The 25,022-nt window shown below is 46.6% G+C and overlaps 1 protein-coding gene across 2 annotated transcripts in view; it reads right to left on the bottom strand.

The window, feature by feature from the left end:
• Positions 1-873: 873 nt before the first annotated feature.
• Positions 874-25,022, bottom strand: part of rarga (retinoic acid receptor gamma a) — a 46,905-nt gene continuing 22,756 nt past the window's right edge. The window contains exons 1-8 of one of the 2 annotated variants that reach the window (XM_071516705.1): positions 21,277-21,853; positions 8,185-8,333; positions 7,550-7,691; positions 6,108-6,271; positions 5,482-5,658; positions 4,943-5,147; positions 4,521-4,679; positions 874-3,589 (exon numbers count right to left, since the gene is read on the bottom strand). In XM_071516705.1, coding sequence (XP_071372806.1) covers positions 3,225-3,589; positions 4,521-4,679; positions 4,943-5,147; positions 5,482-5,658; positions 6,108-6,271; positions 7,550-7,691; positions 8,185-8,333; positions 21,277-21,421 — 1,506 coding nt within the window. In that variant the 5' untranslated portion in view covers positions 21,422-21,853 and the 3' untranslated portion in view covers positions 874-3,224. Of the gene's footprint in view, positions 3,590-4,520; positions 4,680-4,942; positions 5,148-5,481; positions 5,659-6,107; positions 6,272-7,549; positions 7,692-8,184; positions 8,334-21,276; positions 21,854-25,022 lie in introns of those variants that run through there. The other variant, XM_071516704.1, reaches the window with a different exon arrangement.

Genomic DNA, 25,022 nt, shown 5'->3' with positions numbered 1-25,022 from the left:
CTTTCACAGAAAATCCTTTACCAGAACAGTTCCAGGATCAAACTGTGAGGATACACTTGATCTCATCAGTGACAGTGATGCTTTTGGAGAAGAAGTGATGTAAAAGTGGTAGTTCCTGAAGCTGAAAATATAATAATGCTGCTAGATGTGTTTTTTAATTTGGGACAAATCTAGAATCCCTTTGATTTTTGGTGAAAAGAACAACGTATAATTAGATTTTTCTAGACCATCACATGGTGTCCGTATTTGACTGATTTTCAGTTCAGTTTCATTTTTGGGTGTTATGTTAATAGTCTGGTGTCTGCATGGCTGATATGAGACTTATCTCTGATAGCAACTATAGCATGTGGGCAAGACAGACTTATTAATTTATAAACAATTCTATATTAAGAAAAAAACTGTAGGAAAAAGCAAGTCTGAGTTTTTTTTTACACTTTAACCTGCAATCCCGCAATTGCAGAGTGAACTAATCTTGGGAACAGACCTTTATCTGATGTCCTTGTTCAGCAGGAGGCTGTGATTTATTAGGCTCTGCACCCATAGCCTGCCATGACCTAACAGACCCAGCTCTTATCGTCCATACAGGGTGCAGACTGCTGCATGCAGCAGTCCCATAGACTGTGGAGTCACGGTACAAGAGCTCCCTCCATTGTTGGTTCATGGTATTGCATGATTACAGCCGCCCAACGCCAATAAAACAGCCTCACTTGAAAGGATATGGGATGCAGGCTGATGATTATAACTATCACAATAAAAATATAAAATTTACAATGTTATAAGACTGTATACTCCTAAATATGTTGCTTATTTCAGTGAAATTGATAATCATGTCAGACATTTTCCAGAACAAATGAATCTGTAAAGCATGTCCAGTAATCTCACAAAAGTAATTTATTGTGCCTCTTACTGTTTATATGGCTTTTCTTTGTATGACAAGAGTTGACATAAACAGAGGGTTGACAACACCTTGGCCATGTTGAGAGAAAAAAAAAACACCAAAACAACGTAATCTCAATGTTCTGCTGGCATCATCATCATCATCATCATCATGACGGCCAGGCAGAGAGAGAAAGTGATGAGGTTATCACACAGACTCTTTGTGTGACAGCACCATACCGAGGACATTCACCCATTGACTGAAAACATGTTAAAGCATTCACACACACACGCACACACACACACACGCACTCTTGCACACGCACACACAAAATGAGGAGACCTGCCCATTTTCAGAAGATGGGACCTCTCGCTGCTGCAGAGAGAACTAAGTTCATATTGCTTCAAATAGAGACAGCAAAAACCTCTGTGTATCAGCTGCGCTTTCCCAGCTGATCGCGTACGGAGACATTTTGGCAATAAAGAAGAAATGATACATGAGAACACATAATCCTCCACAGCTTCTTTAAAGAGAAGAGAGGATACACACGAGAAGACAAGATGATATAATGGCTTTTGGGATGAGAAGGCAGTTTGCTGCATGGATACCAGCACAAGCACAGGCGGGGCAGTGGTGATGCTTCTCCCCCCCCCCCCCGCCGGCAGAGGCAGACTGGCATCCAGGCCATTTTTCAGACTTGTCACCTTCTATGTACACACAGAGGGGTTGAGCTGATCAAACTGAGTCAAGAGTACACACATAAATATTGCCTGTTTCTAGCGTGCCCGCAAGCAGCTAGGGTTTGGTCCTTACTGAAAAGCCCTGAGTCTGATTCCATGGTGTCTTCCATAAGGATTCCTGCTTTCGACTTGCATATGTCTTTGATCTTTGTTGTTGATGCATATGTAGGTACTGTGTGTGGATGTTGCTGTCCGTGCTGAAAATGTGCGTGTGTGTATTTATCTGTTTGTTGACATCATCAGGGAGTGCTCTAAGTTTGATTGTATTCAATATGTTCACGTTGTTGTCAGTTGGACATGCTGATGCAGATAAGCTGACAGGCTGACAGTAAATCTACTCTCAGTGGGTGAGATGTGCCTTACTTGAATACAGGATCTCCAAAGTGCTACATATATGGCCAAGTGTAAATCTCTGTCCAGGCACTCGATGCCAGTTTGGCACATCTGTTACAGCTGAGGGTAGAGTGAAAGGTGTGTGTGTGTATGTGTGTGTGTGTGTGTGTGTGTGTGTGTGTGTGTGTGTGTGTATGTGTGTGTGTGTGTGTGTGTGTGTGTGTGTGTGTGTGCTCTGCTGTGAGGATCACTGGATCATGGCCGGGGTCCCTGCCAGTAGTCAAACTCGTGTTCCAAAGATGACTTTTGCTAACTTTGGCACAAAGATACTTTCCGCATTGACAGCATATGTTGGTTGCAATGAGAGCAAAATAGAATAATGCCAATTCCCTGATAACACAAACTGGTTGAGTCACTGTAACATAACATTAGTCTACTGGGTTGATTATCATTGACATCCACAGTGAGCCAAAGTGCCCAAAAAGCCCCAGCTAAACATATGAAGCTGTTTAGGGAGACCCAGCCAGTTCTGATTACCCTTCTTTCCCTCTGAATATCTTCTCAGGAAAGCTCTTCAAACAAAAACCTCATCTAAAGGATTCATATATAAAACCAGAATAACAAATAAAGACAAAAAATATAATGGTATATAGATATGTATGGACTTATTCATAAATTGAAAAAAATCAAGAAAAGAAAAAACTGAAAACAATATTCAAAAGCAATAACAGCAAAAAAAGATTAGCATACTCGGTTTGGTTTTGCCCTGTACTCTTGTTTTCTTTTGAGAAGTGTGCTTGTTGTAATCCATTGGAATCAACTGTTCAGTTCTGGTGTCTGATTTGGCCATTCCTCTATTTAGATATAAACAACAATAGTAAAAAAAGAGACATTTAGCTTTCTCAAAGAGATCAAGTTCTTTTTGTCACGCAGCTTCCCTCTTGGCTATGTCAGGAGTTCATATGGTTGAGTTTCATCTCTCCTTTTGTTTTTCTGCATTTCACTTGTCATGGACCATATGGCCTGAGTTAGAAGTGTCTGTACAGATAAGGCTCTGCTGTGCTCCACTGTGGAGGACACACTGATGTGCAGTAAGGAGAGAGAGGGGAGATGGGGGGGAGGGGGGTGGAGGCCAGCATTTTCTTAGGGGTGGGAGAGTGAGTGGGAGTCGTGTTGTATGTCTGTATGTTTGCGTGTAAATGTCAGTGTGTGTGTGTGTATGTGAACCTGTGTATGTGCATGAGTGTGTGTGGTGTGTGTGCGAGATGCTCTCCTCACTGTGCCCTCCCTACATGGCCTTTCCTTGCCCCGTCGATGGCATCCAGAACCCCCCAGGCCTCCCCATCACTGTCCGAGGCCCTGTCCCGCTCTTCGTCCCCCACATCGTCGTCGTCGTCTTCGTCCTCCTCCTCCGGCGACGGCTCGCTGCCGTTCTCTGTGGCCCAGCTGTCGTCCTCGTCCTCGGCCTCTTGTTTCATGACCGGGGCCGGTGGTGGAGGCGGCGGCGGCGGCGGGGGCGGCGGGCTGTCGTTGCTCTCTGTCTGGTCCTCAAAGGCCTCCGGGTTCTCTAGCATCTCCCTGATCAGAGGAGGCATGGGCCCTGGGATCTCCATCTTCAGAGTGATGGCTCTCTCTGCACCTGGACACACGCACAAGACAGCAATGGTAGAATATTAGCAAACACATATAGTAAAACACCTTCCCTGTCACATTTAGAGATTGATTGAACCTTTATTTATTCAGGTGGTATCATTGAGATCAAGATCTCTTTTTCAAGAGAGACCTGAGAACAGCAGTAAAACATATACAAAAATAATAGACAAGCACAATCCAATCGCACGTTACAAACTCAGCATTCAGTGAACATACATGGACAAATCATCAGAAACAATCACAAACATCATTAAATAACTCAGCAATTAAGAATTTAAAATCTAGCGAGATAAGATGTACTAGTTTACAAGTCCTTTGTAATTCGTTCCATTTATAAGGTGCTAAGTACCAGAAAGCAGTCCGAATTCAGTATACGCACATGGAATATCTAAGGTTAGCCAGTCCTGACATCTGGTAGTTAATGGTTATAAAAGCAAGGAGAGATGAGATGTACCGGGGAAGTTTTAGGAGAAGAGCCTTATAGATGAAAAGGATATAATGTAATTCTCTTCTTTTTGTAAAGGAGGTCCATCCTACTTTTTCATACAACTCACAATGGTGAGTATGAAATTCGCCTCCAGTAATAAAACGCAAATGAAATCCTACCAGACTTCCAAGCATTATAGAACAGCTGACAGGGATTCAGTGTCTTCCTCAAGGACACTTCAAACAGTCTGAATGTTTGCTGACAAAGGGGCTTGATCCCAGCTCCTCCAGTTGAATAGCAATCTCCCAGCTCATTATACCGCCCAGCTGCCCCACAAACAGTGCGACAATGCCATGTGTTCAGCTGCTAAGGTATTTGTGGTTTTAAGTTCATCTGTCATGAATTGTCTCCATCCCACTAAAACCAATGGGGTGGTCGGACCTTCTTTGAAACAAGAACTTCTTTTAGGCTTTACGCTTTTCATACTGACCCTTGGTGCTGATGCCCCTGAGGTCGGTGATCTTCATCAGCATGCGGGGGAACATGTGAGGTTTGTTGGGGCGGCGGCGGCGGGCATAGATCTTCAAGGCCTCAAGCAGAGGCTCCTGCAGCTTGTCCACCTTCTGGGGCTCCTCCAGATCCATACGGTCTGTAGAGGGACACAGTGATGTATTATATACCAAACACAGAACTAGACATAAGATTTATCCATTTTCTGTTAGAAAATGGAATGTAGAATGATTCATTTCATGTTTGAAAATATACTGAAACATATTAAAACAAATCAATATTTTTCTGTTTTACAATAATATAAATAAAGTGGTGATGTAATTCCTGACACAGAAACACAGGTTTATAGAAGCCATTTCCCCTTTACAACCAACATGTGTGTGCCCCCTCATGGTGCAGTACCTCCACAGATGAGGCAGATGGCGCTGAGGAGGCCGGTTTCTGTGTCGTCCATCTCCAGGGGGAGAAGCTGGCCAGCGAAGGCAAACACCAGGTCTGTGAGTGGCCCGAAGCCGGCGTTGTGCATCTGAGTCCGGTTCAGAGTCAGGCCATCTGAGAAGGTCATAGTGTCCTGTTCTGGGGTGTAGCGTGTGCAGATCCTCAGCATCTGTGGGCAGCAGAAGGTGGAAAAATCTCTAAGCAGTGAGCTAAAAATAAGGTGGTGTACAAAGGTAAACTACAGCACCAAAATATTCACAATTGCAAAAACAGGCAGGCATCAGCTTATGGCCTCATGCTATTTGTGGCAAACTATTTTCACTCCCAACATACTATTACTTGGACAAACCCTCCTGCACTACCGCTTTTCACCACCAAGTGCCAGTATTCCCTCATCTGAGAATTAACAGTTTTCTCTCCAGTCAATTTCTAAGAAACAGGCTCTGTCAACAAAGTGAGTGAAGAGGAGAGAGGGGAAAAAAACAAAGACAGTGGCTCCGCACCAGTATGTCCAGACAGGCCGATTTAAGCAGGGTGATCTGGTCGGCGATGGTGAGGGTGGTGAAGCCTGGCAGCCGCTTGGCAAACTCCACAATCTTGATGATGCACTTGGTGGAGAGCTCACTGAACTTGTCCCACAGACCCAGGTCCAGCTGGACACGGTGGTCTGAGCTGGAGTTCTGTACAATGACGCACACACACGCACACACACACACACACATATGCACAAACACCCACAGATCAGCATGTTGTAACAGAGGTGGAGTGCAACCCTGTTTGCATCAAGGATGAGCGTGTCCAACACTCGCAACACATTTACATATTACATCAATCAAGGGAAAAACCCATTTACATTTAACATCAATCATGCAGAGGCCACACAGATGGCTTAATGGGGAACTGAATTAGTTAAGCCACCACTATGTTGGGAAAGCTACGGTGAATTTACGTCTTTGCATGCAATTTAGGAGCCCAGGATGTCAGCATACCATGGAGAATGTTGCCACACACAAACACGCACACACAAACACAGTATGAGTGTATAAAGTGTAGGTGTGTGTCTGCTTGTGTGTGTCTGTTTGTGTGTGTGTATATACAGGTAGACATGCATGTACTGTATGTGACTTACGGTGGTGTATTTGCCCAGTTGGCAAAGTGACGGGAAGGTTTCTTGGTGAGCTTTGCTGACTTTGTTGACCAGCTCCTCTAGCTCTCCACTGAGCTCATAGCTCTCTGGAAGCACCACCTCCTCCTTCACATCCTTCTTCTTCTTGTTTCTGTCATTGCGCACCGCTAAGAGAGGCAAAACAAGAGGGAAAGTAAGCAGTTGGATGGAGATGGATATGGCACGTTTGAGTGAATGAAGTACAGAGAGATAATTTGCCACGACTTCACACAAAACCCCTTTTTCAATTTCGAAGATTGACTACAGAACATCAGGCTTGTGTTCCATATCTGTGATCACATGTGAAACCGTCCACTGCACTCATGCTCTGTCTTTTTCACAGTTGTCAAGGACATCTTGTGCTCGCTAGTATTAACCAGAACTCAATAGCTACTGAGGTTGCCCTTGACAAAATTAACAAACCATTTCCTTTAGCACAGCAGCGACACCGGCTATCTCTCTCTTATCGCCCGCTCTCTTCCGTGTCCATCTCTCTATTCAGTTGACCGGTGCACATAAGCCAGTCCTCCGCTCTCTCCCTCTCTCCCTCCTCTCCCTCCTCCTCCCATACTTTCCTTCCTCTCAGGATATCCAGTAATAGCAGAGGCACAATGTGATCCCGGTCTTAACACACATCCCACACAAACATTACACCCACATACATGTCCCATGAGCTCTGCAAGCGGCAAGAGACTGCCACACACATCGAGTCAAATTATAGAGGGTGCGAAATTGGATGTTTGATTCCACAGAGAGCGTGATTCCTCTCTGCCATCATCTTTGTCAAAACTCGAAATCTTATTTTCTGCTCTGGTGGCTTTATGAATGAAATCAGTGTCTGTGTTGGCCACAGACCGGAGGGGTGAGGTTCTGTGGTGAAACAGGAAGTCAGAATCATTTCGTAAAGCGATTAGTCATATGATTGGTACAGTGCCCGGCCTCGCCCAAATCACCACCCTGGCTCATCATCTGCTTTCTGTCTCTCTGCTGCTTAGTTTCCCAGAGTCTCTGACTGAGCTCTAATAGATCAATCCCTTCGAAGTACTGAAGTTCCCACAATGTGACCCAGATCACATCTTTTCTTTTGTGGTGTAACGTGGAAAACCAATCAGATCTGAGCCAAGCAGAGTTTAAATACAAATTCCACGCCAATGTCTCCAAGGTTCCCAGGTATATTATGCTATTTCTTTGGGGAATTCTGTGAAGATAGAGTCTGAAACGTATTATTATTATTATTAACTTATTATTGAGTGACATTTGGAAATGGCGTGTGCGCGTCTGTGTGCGTGTTCATGTGTGTGTGAGTATTCATGTATCTATGCAACCCGCGCATGTGCACACAGTGGTTAGAAGTGGGTCTGTGTGTCCCTGGGGACTCCGGCCCCGTTCAGCCCTGCAGAGCTCACCTTCCTTGGACATGCCGACCTCAAAGCATTTCTGCAGCCTACAGTACTGGCAGCGGTTGCGGGTGACCTTGTTGATCTGACAGTTCTTGTCTCGGTGGCAGGTGTACACCATGTTCTTCTGGATACTGCGGCGGAAGAAACCCTGGAGCATCAAGAAAACAACAGAGCGAAGACGAGAGGGACAGAGGGACAGAGAGAGAGAGACAAGGAGAGATGATGCCTTGTATTCAAATCACTGAATTAAGGATGTGACATTGAATTGTTTTCTTTCTTATCCTCTCTTCTTTTTCATCTGTGTCCCCTCCGTTGAAAGCAGTGTATCACACTAGTATTTTAAATATGCTTTGCACTGTTATGATTGGGCCTTTTTTGTTCCTATCCCATTCTTATTGGTGATTTATTGTCTGGAGCTCTCATTTTTCATCCGCTTCATGCAACGCTGCTATCTGACCCACTTAACAGAAGTAACTAGATCAGTAGATTATCAAAAGTGCCTTGAAGGCTCTTTCCCTCTTCTCTCCTGATACAAAGGCAGGTAGCTAATAATTCTCGCAACCCAGCATTTTCTGGATGCATGTAATAAATTCAGACAAAGCAGGCTCTGCTAAAACCAGGTTCTGGCAGGTTCGCCTCACCTTGCAGCCCTCACAGGAGCTGACCCCGTAGTGGTACCCTGAGGACTTGTCCTGGCACACAAAGCAGGGCTTGTAGACACGAGGTGGGGGAGGTGGAGACGGAGAACTGGGCACCATCTCCTCTGAGCTGGTGCTCTGGGTCTCCACCGCTATGGACAAAAAGAAAAAGACAGTAGAACACATGATCAGCTAGTCGTACAGCTACAGTACAATCTATAAATGTCACATGTGACTTGTCAATATATGTAACGGATGTGGAAATTCAAGCGTGTTTAAATTCTATCTGAAGTTGATGCGACGGCTGACAGAAGCCATTTCCTATTTCGCTTGCTTTGTTTTGATTTGTGAAGCCAGCATGAGATATTAAATAACGGTCATATTCAGTTGGTAAACATTTTGCCTGGAGGTGGACTGAGATACATTATCAGATATTCTTTCTCACTCAGTCACTCTATGGGGAGACGGAGAAAGAAAGAGAGAGAGAGAGAGAGAGAGAATGTAAACAGAAGGCAACAGTCTCCTGTTTCCACCCACCCATGTTCACCCTCAGGGGGCAGCACTCAGGTGGATATTTGGGGAGAGCGGCATTTGTGTGAAGGCAGTGAAGGTGGGGGGGCGGGTGATTGATTGACAGAAGAGACAAAACAAATAGCTTTTTTAGGGAGATAAGTGAGGGTGCGATTGATTGACAGCTTCTCTGATAAGGCCAGGTAACAGAGTGAGCTGTTGAGGCCAGGAGTAGAAGCTGGCTCTTCCTCATTCCACCGACTGACAAAGGCTCATGATGACATCTTGCGCCATACAGAAAACACACACGCGCGGGCAATGATGCAAAGCCTTCCTTCTTCTTCAGAACACAGTCGTGACGTCAGCACTACCTTGAGTCACACACGCACTACGCTACATTACACATCGTTATGTTCCTCACTGGAACCCAAATAAGCCCCTTTGGACACTCAACTATGCAACGTATGGATTCCATACTTCCCATGAGAGACATAAGCTCCCGCACACACATAGGCACAGGCCCTCGTCACACATGCTAGGCTGCACACACTCCCAGACACACATGTTGACCCCCCTTTACCCAACAGCACTTCTTTCAACTTTCACCCTTGGTCACCCTCAAACTTCAACCCCCCAACTCTGCATCTCACCACCCCCTGACACACAAACCCTATTTTTCTCTTGTTTCCTGGCCCTAAATTCCTCAGTGCAGCCCTGCCAGGTTTTAATAGAGGCCTAGGCTCGTAAGGCGGCCTATAAAGGCGGTCCCATGGCTGGACTGGAGGCCCCAGCCCGGCTGGCCTACACTTTATTGGGACTCGGTCACCTTGGGCAGCTATTCACACCACCAGCTGTAGCCCCCAGCCCGTAAAAAAAGCCAATCATAAAATAAAAAACAGGGAGGCTCTAAAATTCTAACTTTTACTGCCCCCACCTCCCCCTAGCACCTTCAATGGAAAGCACAGAGGGCTAGCCTAAACTTAACCTACAACCCCCTCCCTCACACCCTAGGCTGAGGCAAAAACCACCAGCTTGGCTTTTTACAAGAGGGGGGAGACTTCAAAAAGAAGAAAAAAAGGGGGCATAAAAAGAGGAATTTGATAAAAAACAGAGAAAGGGGCAGAGGGGGAAAGGGGGAGGGCAGGACACAGTTGCTCCTGAGGGCAAGTCTTGTTCAAGACCAAGCTGACCATTACTACTACTGCTGCTACAGCTGCTGTGACTGACCAGCTACTACCTCATTAATGATAGGAGCAGGAATATGTCAGACATTTGTCATTTGTTGCCTGCTGCTCAAACATCTGTTTTTCATATGTATTTTTATATTCGACTATTTCGAATCCACATTCAAATTCCTACTTTGAAAGCCTTACTTTGCTGGAGGCAAAGATGTTTTCCATTAGTTTTAAGAGCAATCCCAAAGCCAAATGTGCAAATCAATCTAAAACCTGAAGTTTACGCCCGCTGAATGTTTCTACAGCAGTTCTCGTATCTGCTTGGCCAGAATGTAACAAAGCAGCAGGGTCAGTGGGAGAGCAGAAACCCTCTGAACGTGCTATGAACCTCTGTGTTTATGCAATAATAACAGCAGCAAATGAGGCTCCGGACCGAGCGCTGACAAGCCCTTAGAAAAGGACAAACCATATGTGGCGTCAAGTAACGAATACTGACTGACACTGTCTAAATGGAGAAAGCCAATGAGAGAAAGAGAGAAAGAGAAAGAGAGAGAGAAAGACCATCGTGGAGAAACTCCAGACAGCAGTGGGAGAAAAAATCCATCAGGCTCCGTCAACACGTTGAACCTGGTTCCTGCCATAGAACATGACTCCTGTACCCGCCTCCAAGACTTTGCCGCATTCAGCCCCCTCTATCCAAATACCCCACACCACTTACCCCAGGGCGCCACAGTGAGAGGGCCCATTCAGGCAGCCACCCTGAGCCCCTTTCCCCAGTCTCCTCAACTCAGCTCATCACTGTTTAGAAAACAAAGCCCTGTGAAATGAGAGGCCCTCCTTATCAGCGCTCTGAGGCCTGGGGCACCATTTGCATGACAATCCGCCGGCCGAGGCCTGTGAGTCGATGACGGACGGATGAGATGAGAGGAGCGGGATAGGTGGGTGGCTGCTGTGTTTGGGGGAGGAGAAGAGAGGATAAGAGAGGGAGGAGGGAGGGATAGTTGAGTTATCAGTAGCCACTGTTCATTTCCTGCTAAGTATCAGTTTACCCCCTAATCCCTTCTCTCAATGCTCTCTGTACACAAGTGGTCCAGCTGCACTGGCCAGGCCTAATCCCCTGGTCACATACACACACACACACACACACACATAGGAGGATACTCTTCACTGGCTACAGACTAGCAAACACAGACACCCCCCCCCCCCCCCACACACACACACACACACACTACCCACCTTAGCAAAGGGTTACACTAAAGTCCCCCAGCCTAAGTGGGATGTGCAGTACAACATCATCTCCACAACCTCATTAGATGTGAATTGTAACTGTACATGACAGAAATAGCTGTTTAGCTGAAGGTGAATTCAACTAGGTCAATTACATTAAATTCTAGGTCAAGTCAACTAGGCCAATTGATGTCCCTTTAGGTTGAACAGATACAACAGGAGACAAAAGGAGAAGCAGGGATAGAGTAGAAAAAAGGGGGGACTTTCTGGTAACAGCGAACCTGCCTGTTGTTCACTCGACTGGAAAGGGGAGTGTTTCTAATGTATGTGAGTGAAGGCATGACTGTGCGGCTCATGTGTTTTGTGTTGCAACACACTCTGCTTTTAACTGAGCAGCATATGACATGCTGGCAGAGGAACAAGTATTCTTTCACAATAGGCCTGCAGATTTTGTCTACGTGACTGTTGGTGTGATTGAATCTTCAGTGGGACAGTGTTCAGAGTCTAGTCTTGGCATGTGAGAGCAAATGTGTGAGTGTTCCCGTGTGTCTTTGTGTGTGTGAGCATAGTGTGTATATCTATATTTGTGTGTGTGAGTGTTTGTGCGTTTGCGTGTATGCAACTCCAGCCAGCGGCGCTGCCCAGTCTCTGCAGCCTCCATTTGATTTGCAAATGCAGGTCTGCTCATAGCTGACTGACAATGTGCCAATGAGCTCCACTGTTTCCTATGAGAATGTCCTCCTACGTGTGTGTGTATTTGTGTGTATGTGTGTGTGTGTGGCTCATTGTGTTCCTGTTGTTTATGTTAAACTGCATGCACGGGCATGTGGGGCCTTTGTCTCTATCGCTACCTTCATTAAACAGCTTGCAAAGCCTGGAGCGGTGGTTTCTCTGCTTGCGTGTTACTGTCAAATGCATTGAGCACTGAGCGTGTGAGAGTGTGTGAGACTTGGAGGCAGCGTGTGAGAGAGGGGCACACATTAGGGCTCAGTGTGAAAAGAGGGGTGGGTACTGGGCAGACAAGAGTGGCAGAAGGGGAGCAGATTGAGAGGGGCTGGTGAACAGTGGGACTGAAAGACTTGTTGGCACACTAGGTGGGGCCTTTGTGGGTGCCCTTGGCGCTCTACCCCACGGCAGAGGCTGTGGCACCACAGGGTGGGCACCGAGCTACCGTCAGCCATCCACCAGGCCGACAAGAGCTGCGTTTCATGAAAGAGGAAAAGAGAGAACCACACCCTTCTCAGAAGTGCCAGCATGTTTCTCTCTCTTCCCCTCTCTGTTTCGCTGCCCACATCTTCCTGCCATCCCTCTGTGGCTTCTGCTACAAGGTTCCACAGAGCAGGCACACTTCCTTCCTCTTTTTGGTACCATTTGCTTTTTTTCCGGAGGATCTCCGTCATTGCTTTTGTGGCCACTTCTCTGTTCCTCGCTGAAATACCTTTTTATGTGTGTTCTCATGTCCCACAGGTCAAATAATACTGCAACTCTGTTCAGGCTCTATTGCACACAGTTGAGTCACCTGCAAGCTTTCAAGTGGGAGACTACCAAGTCTCCATTGTGTGAGTTACACAAACATACACACACACACACACACACACACACACACACACACAAACAGACACACACACAAGAGCACATACTGTACAATGTAACCCATCTACCATGGAGAGAGAAAAAAAAGTTTATATGGTGGTAGGAAGGAGGGAGGGAGGAATGTGTGCATACACGTACGTGTGTGTGTGTGTGTGTGTGTGTGTGTTTGTGTGTGTGTGTGTGTGTGTGTGTGTGTGTGTGTGTGTGTGTGCGTGTGTGTGTGTGTGTGTGTATGTGTGTGTGTGTGTGTGTGTTGACAAGAGGGGGATGCTTTCATTAAAGGTGCTGAGCAGTAGCAGCTCCTTTCAACAGCTGTCAAAAAGCTCATTACCTGGGCTCCTAAAGACACGCAAACACACACATGCACAAGCACACGCCTGTAAAGAGGCCCAGCTAAGCGGTCTTTTGAAAGAAGGCCTGTGATAAAACTGGGCTGCTGTCCAGGAGATGGCTCAGCTTTGAGCGGTGAAAACACACCAAACTGGCCAGGAGAAGGGAGAAACCAGCCCTTAACCCCCCAGGAATTTACACCCTTCTGTCAGAACCAGCACAAAGTCACGAAACACAGAGAGAGAAAGACACATGTGTGCACGCACATGGTCTGATCTGAGAGACAGACATGTAGAATGCTCTGCCATGGACTCACGGCCTGTCGCGTTTCCCAGAGGTGAGCGCTAATGACAGAACTCTGGAGTTCTGAGAATGAGACGGGGGGACGCGACACAAACTCACACGCACGTGCACACACTCACACACTTCACACTTCTTCATCTATGCCTCCACCAAAGAAGGTGTACAAGCAGAGCAGAGCAGGAAAGGCAGCAGGTGGGATAAGCCTGTATCCTCAGGGCACATTTTAAAAAGTGGAATTACCCTTGCAGTCTGTGGCGGTGCTCTCAAAACACCCTTTCTTCTTTACAGCACCTCATAAAGGGCCTTTTGATATTTTCTTGATGGAGTCGGCCAAGCCAACATTTGGCAGCAAGCACCCCCCCTTTCCTGCACCACACAACCCTGTCAAGAAACACACAAGTGGGCTTCAAACAGCCAAACCTGCCCGCCGAGCCGCCCGCCCCACAGGAAGCCACAAGAAAGTTTCCTTCAAATGTCCTTGCACAGAACCTGAGAGGACACAGGTCAGAAATGAGAATGAACACCTACTCAAAATTAAATGGAACACTTTGACAAATGAAAAAAGGATTGTAGTCACTGGCCTTTTTGTGGCGAGTGCAGGAAAAAGCAGACCGACAAGTGCAGATCTGCGGAAAAAATGTGCCCCCTCATCCCTGTGGCGGGCTCCAGCTGATTCTTCATCTGCCCACCAGAAGACTGAGAGAGGCAGAGAGAGGTCCTCTCCGGTGACTGGAGAGTGAACCCAGACCTGGCAATCCGGAGCAGGCCGGGGCCATTGATCATGTCAGGCAGACAGAACGACTCACGGGCAGGCGAGGAAGCAGACAGAGAGCGGAGGCAGGAAGGCAGACAGGCAAGGTGAGGAGAGAAGAGAGGAGAGGAGAGTCATCGAGGGAAACCCCGTGTCTTTGATCCTCGGGTTGTTTCTCGTCCTCCCAGACTTCCTCTCACCATCTGTAGCCCTGGCTCTCACCTGTCTGTCTCTGGCAAGGCCACTAGCGCTCGTTCAATTGCAATTGCTTCCTCCCCACAACAATAGAAACCTAAAAAAGTAGAAGTAGCCCAGCCGTGGCTGCAGCCTCACTCTGTCAGAGGAAGTGAGGGGAAAGGAGGATAACGTAAACAACAACAGTAGTATTCACACCAGCTCACTGGGGAAGCACCGCAGACCAAAGACTGCAAACCCAAACCTCTTATTGGAAGGAACATGCACACCCGCAAGCATACGTAGTACACAGAGCGTTGCATTCCTGTGCACCATGTAAATGCACGTGCACAGGCATGTGTGCACAGTACACAACAGGATTTCCTCTTTCTTTTTCCTAGATCTTAGTTTTACAGCAGCTCTTTACAAAATCACGCCAAGCCATAGCCATCCATCTAATTTCTTTCCTACGATTACTGATTCCAGATTTGCATGAACAGCTACATTCTTCCTCCATCCATTCACTTGAATGGACTTGGATGGCAGCAGTCTGAGGGAAACAAAGGCAGAGACAGAGACAGGGAGAGAGACAGACCAACAGAGAAAGCAGCCAGAAAAAGACTGTGGCTTCCTGTTGTCAAAGTGATTTGTGGTCTAATGGTATCTGGGGCTTTCTGATACACTGCAATACTAGTACATACTTTTACATTCCCAGAAAACCAGCAAATAAGCTTGTACATATATCAGATGGTAGAAGCCACCCTGAGAAACTTCTGCTTTGAGTGGCCCAATCGAATGATGCATATCTGTGTGGTTCATAGTTTTTTCGCTTTTGCTTGGCAACCAACCGCCAACAGGTTGCCCAATCCTCTGTCTGGGCGGAGGCTGTCATGGCACTGACAAGACATTCAGACTGGGACTCTCTAGAATGATTCATTTCCTTCTCTGTCTGGCACAGGTTCGATTGGAAGTTCCAGCTCATACTAATGTAGGGCAGCAATGAGACATTTTGAATTTTCGACTGTTACCGTGTAGACAGTATACAACTGTCATAGGTTGCCCAGAAAGCGAGCAATGCGCACTCAACCAGTTCTCATAACAGCACTGTATCCTGAGCTCATTCAGCATTCTTGAACAATGCATAAATCATCCAAGCAACCCTAACTCCTTCGCTGGATGGTTTCCTGTCTAACTGGCTGTCTGGCTGGCTGGGTTTCTCTCTGTGTTTCTGGCAAATGTGAGCTTCTTGAACAGTGAAGCAGTAGCTGATAAAGCCAGGCCTGCTGACAAGAAGACTACAGCCAGCTTTCATTCATTCACACGTGAGGCTAAAGAGGAAGGATGGACAAGCGAGATGTTTGCTAGCTTGTAGCCAGTTTGAGTTTCTTTCTGTGTGTGTGTGTGTGTGTGTGTGTGTGTGTGTGTGAGTGAGAATGCAGTTCATGTGTCAGCTTCAGAACAAGACATCTACTGCTGGGGCCCACTGAGACAGTGAGTGAACACACAAACACACCCACACACACACACACACACACACACACACACATACACATGTACCCACGCACAGAGAGAGCTTTGTGAAGTTCTCCATTGACATTCATGTTCTCCCAGTAAAAGGTCCCATAGAATTGTCAGCTAGGCACATCATTACAGGCACGGCCGCACGCACACACACACACACACACACACACACACACACACACACACACACACACACACACACACACACACCTGTTCCTCTTTAGTGACAAAACAAAAACAAACGCACGCAAATGAACGAATGCAAGTATATACAAATATATATACGAACTCATGCACCGTTTCCAGCGAAGTGGCCATGGTAGTTGCACATATTCACATTGGCAGAATTTGACTAATGTCCAAGTGAAAACAACGCTCTCGGGCCTCTCTCTTCCTCCCCCTCCTCCTCCATCACTCTCCACCTCTGAGTCCAGATAATGGCTGTACTACACCAGTCGCCCACCACTCCCTGCCAAACACTGTCGGCTGCGTAAACACAGCCCATTCACACACACAGAGGGAGGACAGTCAGGCTCGTCTGGGTTTCTAGTCCCAACTTGGCTGACCGGGCCCTCGGCTTCTCATAACAGTGAGCCCTAGCAACGCTCGAGCCAAGCCGTCAGTCAATAACACAGTGGTAACAGAACCGCTCCCTTCACACTCGGCTCACACATGGTTCAGAGCTGACATACACATACTCCTATATACTATATACTAAACACACACACACACTTACGCACTCATACAGTACGGTACATGCTCACAAATGCCAATAAACACACACAAGCATATTTGCAGGCGCATACACAGACGCACAGGCATACAGTACACACGCACGAATGCCAAGATACACACATACACACTCTCATAGCCTGCCAATTGCCCACGCCTTTGTACAAGGGAAAATGTGCCTGGCAGGCAAAGCACTGTTCTCAGTAAACAGCTACAATAGCAGCAGCCAGACATGGGTGTTAGGGTGGGCAAGCCACAATACCTCTGTGACCAGCAGACTATTGTGAAAGCACTTATGAAAGTCCACATTTTATATCCTGGTAGGGCTGATACACAGGAGGGTACTGTTGGCTCGGCTGTTTCATAACAGCCTGTTCTGTCCTGTTGTGCTCCACAACTTTTCAACTAAACAGTATTCCTCGTAATGACTATGTGGTAGTCTACGCTGTCTTGTGAAACACTGTGAAGAGCACTGATCTCTATTAACATGGACAGGAGGAGACAAACAGACAGTCAGTCTGAGGTGATAGCTTCAGCCTACCCATAGTGGTTGCGGCTGGCAGATGAGTTTTATTTACAGTGGTGTGACTGACGCTGCTGAGTGGCTATAAACTGCCATTAGAGCAGAGCCGGATTCCAACACAGCCATGTGGAATCTAGCCTGGCACATTGTCTGTCTGTGGCTTTGACACAGCAGTCTGGGAGCCTGTGCCAGCTGAACAGGCACATAAATGCTATGTACATGGACATACAGTCACATACAGAGTTCACACACACACAATCATAGTTTTACACTTTCTCATTCATATGCAAGCAAAAAACCCACATGGAGAGGGGGCTTATGAAAAGACTTTAAGTGACTGCAAGCATTGAGTCTGTTTATTTTTAGACAGCACTGCTATTAATGGGCTCAGCTATTACTGCATGAGAAAGATCTGTTAGCATGGGGGTGTGATACTGTAACACAAGCAATGGCAGTCGTTCTTATATTGGGAAAATGCTATATTGATGATGTAAACACATTAGTTTAACATGAAGAATAAAGTTTAATATTTAATATTAGTGTGCCTTTCACCAACTTCACCTCCTGTGCTCTGTGTTCTGATTGGCTGGGCAGTTAACCACCTAATTAGTGAGCTGCCTAGCAACACAGGTGTTCCCTACCCTCTAATTACACTCGAGAAATTATGTGCATTTTTAGATTCAGTTTTGGAATTAATGAACAGAACAGGCTACTTTGAGACTTCAGTGTGTCGTGCATTTCACTTTGATCCTGATTTCCTTTAAATAAAATTCTCAGTCTAGTTCAAACAGCCTTTTCTGCTACAGCGACACAACTGTTTTCAGAGACAAGTGAGAAGTGAAGGTTTTTCCCTCGGTCATATCAATTACGATGCAGTGACCTTGGATCAGCTGACTAGTTAAGCCTTTTAACTTCAACACATTCATGTGACATTATCTTGAAAGAATCAACAGGGTTTATGTACGTATAACTGCACTGACAAGTCCTCATTAGAACTGCAGCCATGCCATAAGCCTTTCATTCTCTCTCTCTCTCTCTCTCACACTCTCTCTCTCTCTCTCACACACACACACACACACACACACACTCAAACACCATCCCCCTTACCAAGATACCACTATCTATTCCCAGTCCTGCCCCCTCAGGCATTCTAATCTTTTAATTGAATCTTTTGTAATTATAATGAAATAACTGCAGACTTCCATCAGGGGAGAAAATGATCGGGCCAGAATGTGCCAGCGGTCACAGGAAGCTCTTATTTCTCTGCCATTGCTGCCGAGATATACCCCCATTTCAATTAGCTCCTCAATTCACATTTGAACAGCACATTAAGGGAAAACAAAGAGGCGTGTGTGTGTGTGTGTGTGTGTGTGTGCCTCATGCATGTGTGTGTGGCTGTGTGATTGCACACATGTTGATGGATTACTCCGGCTATCTGTTACTGCCATGTCACTCGGACGTATCGCTAGCGAGGATCAGAATGAATACCCAAACAATGTTCAAAAAGAGCGAGCTGCACGAGCGTTTTGGTGAGAAAAACACACTTCCCCTTCTTCTGACCCTGGAGAACAGCTAAGCGTAATTGCCTCATTCTTCTAAGCAAATGAACATTGACAGAGAGGGGATTGGTCTGCATAGGCTCTCTCAAATGGCTTCCCTGGCAGTTGACTAATTCAGTTCTCATTGACGTATGACTAAATCAGTGTCCATTATCCTTACGCGCAGGGCAGCTCAGATGTAGTACCAGCTCCGTGGCATAAGGCACTTAAGAGCATTACACAACCCAAGCTGGTTGAAAGGCTTTCCTTTTCAGCAAGCTGACAAGGCCGCCACACATGGTGTAGATCTGACATTGGCCAGGCCATAGCCTCTGACTAACCTCTGACATTGAGGTCTCCCACTGGTGAACAAAAAACAGGAAAACTGACCACACACTTTTAAGTCCCCCCAATTGTCCCCAGCTCACGGCCAACAGAAGTGACACTTATCACCGCAGGAGATTTACTGCCCACACAATAGGATATACTCATTTTATGGGAGGTATGTGTGACAAACATTTTTTTTTTTTCTCAAATCAAATACTTTATGTGTAGTTTGGGGATTTATAACAACCTCCATATTTTTCTAAGATACATCTCAAACCCTTCATTTGCTATCTTTTCCCACACTGCTGAATTCTTTTAACAAAAACCACAAGATTTGATTATAGTATCATGCTGTCCCCAGGTGACTCTCTTTAAAAAGCCAGTGGTTATTTTGGTGTGTAGAGTGAGTGCTTGGTGTTGAGTGTGGCATTGGTAGCCAGACAGGTCCTTCTGTTCTGCAGCTGGGCCAGCCTAATGAGATATCAGACTCAAACATCAATTCATCAGCCTCATTGATGAGGACAATGAGGGGCAACTGGTTCAGTAAAGAGAGCCATTATGGCTGCTCGTGTGGGATAGGGCAGCCTTGTTTACAAAGGTTATTGGGCACAGAGGGCTGAAACAGTACACCGCAGCGGCCATCGCTCTGCTCTGCTAGCCTCAGCTCAGCCCTGCTCCCCTAGCCTCAGGGCAGCTTCTCAAGACTTTTTTATCTCTTGATTTCCTGGAACAAAGAACAAAAAGAAAAAAAAAGAACTTCTGGAACCTGAAGGACTAATTTTTAAATGTGTGTGTGTGTATGTGTTTGAGTGGGTTAAAAGGAGAGGCCGTAGAGGCCTGATTGATTAAATAAACAAATCTCATCTTGTTATCATCAGGGCTCCCTAGCTAAGCAGAGCAGGCTGGGCTGGCTGGAGTGGAGTCCCCCCTGGCCTCGGCCTCCACTGACAGGGCATCTGTCTTCATTAAAGCTCAGCCAGTGTGCATGACAGCCACTGAAATGCTGGTGTCTTCACGATTAATGAAGACAGATGACTCCCCCCAAGAGGCAGTAAAAAGGAACAAAAAAGCAAGGATGAACAAATAAAAATAAAAAAAATATGTCAGGAGCAAATTCAAAAAGCTCCGAAAACAGGAATGCATTGTGTTGTTTGTGCAACTGCCCCATCTCCTCTTGTTTTCCTGGTTGTTTTTCTGGTGTTGTTTCTGGCCTTGCTCACTCCACACCATGCACACACACACCCCCACTCCCTTCTTTTCCACTCTCACACGCTCTCTCACAGCAGTAGCGGCCCCCTGGAAGTGTATGGAAACGGACCCCAGTTTTGTCTGTCCAGAGACAGGCCTGTTGTTAGAGCCAGAGCCTTGTCTGAAGTCTGGGGTGGAAGGAGGGAGAGGAAAAATGAGAGGCTGACAGAGAGAAAGAGAGAGAGAGAGAAAAGAAAGCTGGCCAGGATATGCCTAGGCTTTCCGAAGACTGCGTATGCATCCCACGTTACTAATTTATTCATCCTTTTATCCATTAAATAATTCATCTACTTATTAATTCATGGCTGTTTGGCTCAACAGGAATATCATTATCCATCTAGTATCCAGAAGCGTAAACAAACCTGCAACCTAAGAGGACTTCAGCAGGCTACACAAAACTTTTATCATGTAACATTAAACAGGCTACATCCTTCATTAACCTTTCATGACAAATACATTGGAAACCAAGCTTCTGGTGTCAAATCCTGACTATCAATAACACTAGTGTGAAAAAAGAAGAGAAATAAACAAAGCAAGGCTGACAGTGTATCCAAAGTGTCAGGATTTTTCTCTCTCTCTCACTCACTAACCCTCTTCCTGTTTCTTTCATCTGCCCATTCTTAAAGGTGTGTTTCTAGTACACAGCACCTGGCAAGGTCAAACCTCAGGTGGCTCACATTGTCACTGAAACCTGACTCTGTGGGCTCACACTCACAAGTCAAACATGGACACACACAGGCAAGCACGCACAAGTACACAGACACACACACACACACACACACACACACAGTGCATATCATATCATAGCAGAGAGTTTCTTTCGGATGGCTGAGCAGCTCAAACTGGCTGTGGGCTGTGAGGGGGTGGGAGAGGAGAGGAGAGGAGAGGAGAGGAGAGGAGAGGAGAGGAGAGGAGAGGAAAGGAAAGGAAAGGAGAGGAGAGGAGAGACTGCCTGTCCCAGTCTTTTCCTGTGGTGCTCTGTAGCCCCTGACAGCAGCCCCCTGGCCTAGCCCTGAGGGGTAAACAAGCCAGCACTGGGGGAGAGAGAGAGAGAGAGAGAGAGAGAGAGAGAGAGAGAGAGAGAGAGAGAGAGAGAGAGACGTGAGCGTGTCACACAAGAGATGCAAACAGGATGCCACTTACATTGAACGCTGGCACTGCCTGTCCAAGCAAAGGGGTCCAGCCCCGCGAAGAAGGGGCTTGCTTTCCGCAGCATGCACGCACCGCGGCTGGTGACATCATACAGCTGACGGGGGCCCATTCCCAGAGCCTCCATACAGTCGAACATGGCACACCTCAGTGTACCCCCCCGCCCTCAGCAGAAAATACACTACAAGCCCTTAGACTTGCCTGTGCCCTCCCCTCCTGGAGCAGGTCACGTCACTCCCTAAAACAGTGACAACAACAAACAGCAGCAACAGCTAGCTAGATCTGCTGCCTCCTGCTACCTTCCCTTCCTGCCTTCTCCTATCCTCCTATCTCTGTCGCTCTCTCCCTCTGCTGTCCTTTCCTGCCGACGCTGGAGTTTCCCCCTTTCCCCTCTCAGCTGGAATGCAGAGCTGGTTCCTGCCTGGCCGTGCTGTGCTGTGCTGTGCTGTGCTGTGCTGTGCTAAGCTGTGCTGTGCCGAGCGTGACTCTGACTCTCTACTCTCCCCCTGCCCTTGGGCGAGCTGCTCCCTGTCTGCTGTAACAGACCTAAATAACAGCCTCTCACAGCTCTCGCTGAGCCCCAGACACGGCGGAGCGAACCAACTGCCTCAGCCTGACGCTCTGAGAGGGGGTGGAGAGAGAGAGAGAAAGCCAGAGAGCGAGAGAGAGAGAGAGAGAGAGAGAGGGAGGGAGGGAGGGAGGGAGGGAGGGAGAGGGACCCAGAAGGAGGGGGAGAGGGGAGAGAGAGGGAGGGGAGGGGAGGGGAGGGGAGGGGAGGGGAGGGGAGGGGAGGGGGCCGGCCAGCAGAGCCTGTGCTAGAGGAAGGACTGATCTGGTTAGAGGACAAAACTTTATTCCCATTCTTCTCTTGCTTTTTTTCCATGCTGCTTTTGTGTTTCATATTTCAGTCCCGAATGCAAACAAACACAACCCCCTCCCCTCCTGTCCTATTCAGATCTGGTCCCTCTCTCTTTCTGTCTGTCTTTACATTGCACCTCCCCCATTTCCCCTGCAGTAAATATGAGCCCCCTCCCCTCCCTTCTCTGAGCCCCCGTCTCTAATCATAACCATATTAAAGTCCAGCCACTGGCTGGCTCTGAGAGAGAGAGAGAGGGAGAGAGGGATAGGGAGAGAGGGAACATTGTGCTGTGGCTGAACCCAGAAACCAGATGCCAGGGTAAATCCCTCCCTTTTCTCTGTCTGTTCCAGGGAACAACAGAAGATGGGCAGTTCTCTCTCTCTCTCTCTCTCCCTCTGGAAGTGTTTTAACAGTGATGAATGAGGGCTGCCTTGCTCAATCCCCGCAGTGCATTTACACAGACAAATACCCTCAATATACAAACACACCATGTGCTGGACACACTTCTCACAGGTTCACTTGACCTTCCTTCTAATTTATCTCTGAACGGCGTTTTGAAAAGAAACACACAGAGATACACAGATGCCAGAGGACAAGATTACGCAAGTGATGCTCACTGTAATGTTTTAAAATGCCTTTTGTCACCTGAAAGATACAATCACCAGACACAACTGACTAAAACCACAAAATGTAGCCTTCCACATCTCTTTGAGGAAATCATTTTGCCTCAGCACAAGCTGTTCTGTGTATTGCTAAAAAACAATTCAATTTAGTAGTGCCCTCACGGTGACAGTAAATCAAAGTAAATCAATAGGCGGTCTGTGGTCAATAAAAAAGCCTGTCACTGGTCCTAACTGTTGCACAGCAGACAGATAGACTCTGGCCGGGCTAAAGCAAACAGCGCGATACAATGGGAGATATATGATAATAGAATGGCTTTAGTCTCTGTGCCCCGCACATTCATCTCCCCCTGTCAGACCAGTACAAGTGGTACAGCCCAGCAGGCAAAAAAGACACCATTTCCTGTCAATCTGTGCTGCTGGCTAGGCTCTCCATAAACACACAGTGCCCTCCCTCCCTCCTCCTCTTCTGTCTAACACTTCACTCTTTTTCCTGTCTCGTGAAAGAAACCATGCTTCTACGTTTCAGGCTATTTTGAATGATTTCGATTAAAATGTTTATTGACCTAAAAGCTTTTCCTTCGTTGAGACCCATTGTTTATTTTCTTAAGTTGGCACACACACACACACACACGCACAGTCACACACACACATATACACACGCTCACATGCTTGCACACTCACACTCACACACACACACACACACACACACACAAACAACACACACACATACACACACACACACTTAACAGCCCTTTTGTTGCATCAAACAGTACAGAACATCAATAGTTTCTGTCTCTTTCTTCATATAACTGTCGTGTCATAAAGCCAGGCACTTTATGACAGGAACAGAGGAACAGTGAGGTGGTGGCGTATACAAACTGTTATCTATCAAAGAAGATCTTGCTGGCAGTTTGTTGTTAAAAAAATTACTTTCTTTTCCTTTCTTTGTTTTCGTCCTTTTTTTCTTTCTTTCTTTGTTTTTCTTCCTTTGCTTCTTTCTTTCCACCTCTCCCACCCATTTCCACAATAATCGAATCAATGTCCCGATTGGGATGCATTTCAGATTAAATCATCACTGCCCTGAGTCACATTTTTATGATCCACTAGCATTCTTCTCACATTCGTCTTTTTTCTCCTTCCTGTCTTTCTTTTTTTCCCCCTCCCTGTTAGTTTCATACGGCATCCTGGAAACCAAGACTGGCTAATCCCCTGGTGCTCAAATGTTCTAAGTAACATCAGAGTTGTTTGCCAGTGCTGTCTCTGTATTAGAGAGCCGCAACACAATCAACTTATATTATCATCTGCCCACACTTGAACTCCTTTGTGCTTGGAGATTTATGGCCCCGATCCTTCTCTCTCTGGTTTTGACATTTCTTTTACTGTGTTTTAGCCCATAATTCAGTCCAGTAACTTTGAGTTCTCCATTTATTGGCACACACCACTGTGAGATCGAGTCTTCCAGCGCTTCAGAGGGTTTGTGGAGAGAGTTTAGACATCTAATCTACACATACTCCATACTGCTGCTGACCCAGGTCCCTCCCTCCCACCCTCCTCCCCTTCCTTCCCCGGCCGGAGAGGCTGAACTCCAGAAGAAACCCCCACTGGGCCACTAACTTTCCCCCCAAACTTATCCTGCCCTCCCTCCCTCCCTCCCTAACTCACTCTCTGGCTCACAAGTCTCTCCATCGCTCTCCTTAATTCTCTCTTTTTTTTCCCCCTGTTCCTGCAAATACTCTCCCCATTTCATCAAGTTCCCTATGGCCATTTTTTCCTGACTGCATGATTTGTTTTAGTTGACTAAGTTCTCCGCTTTCGTCTCTGGTTTTGGAAATGTTTCATGTGTAATGGCTGCCAACTCACTGGTCATTTTGTGACTATTTTCAATCACCTTTAACTCCACTGATTATATCAGCTTTTGACATTATTCAACATGTACTTTTTATATAATAAGGGGATCTTATAAGAGATCTCACCTATTTATCTATAGACAGGGAAACTCAGTCAGCTGGACCCAGCCAGCCTGAAGCTCCACATGGATTGGAAACCATGAAAATCAGCCTTTACTACTGTCTGACACTCTGATGCCAATTACAGATAAGACATATACAACGCATTGTTGCTACTTCCTCTGTATACAGTCATTCAGCTCCCAGCCAAGCGGTCAACAACACACTGGTGTGTGAGGCAATAAAGAGAGCTTGCTTTTAAATGCCTATGTGCTATGTGCACAACCCGGCATGGTGATTTTGAAAGGAATG

The sequence above is a fragment of the Centroberyx affinis genome, unplaced genomic scaffold (assembly GCF_046629955.1).
Source record: "Centroberyx affinis isolate AG114_WGS23_722 - 3 ecotype Tasmania unplaced genomic scaffold, CSIRO-AGI_Caff_v1 ptg000428l_1, whole genome shotgun sequence".
In the NCBI taxonomy this organism is placed as follows: domain Eukaryota; kingdom Metazoa; phylum Chordata; class Actinopteri; order Beryciformes; family Berycidae; genus Centroberyx; species Centroberyx affinis.
The sequence above is the reverse complement of the archived record's forward strand: the minus strand, read 5'-3'. Positions and strand labels throughout refer to the sequence as shown.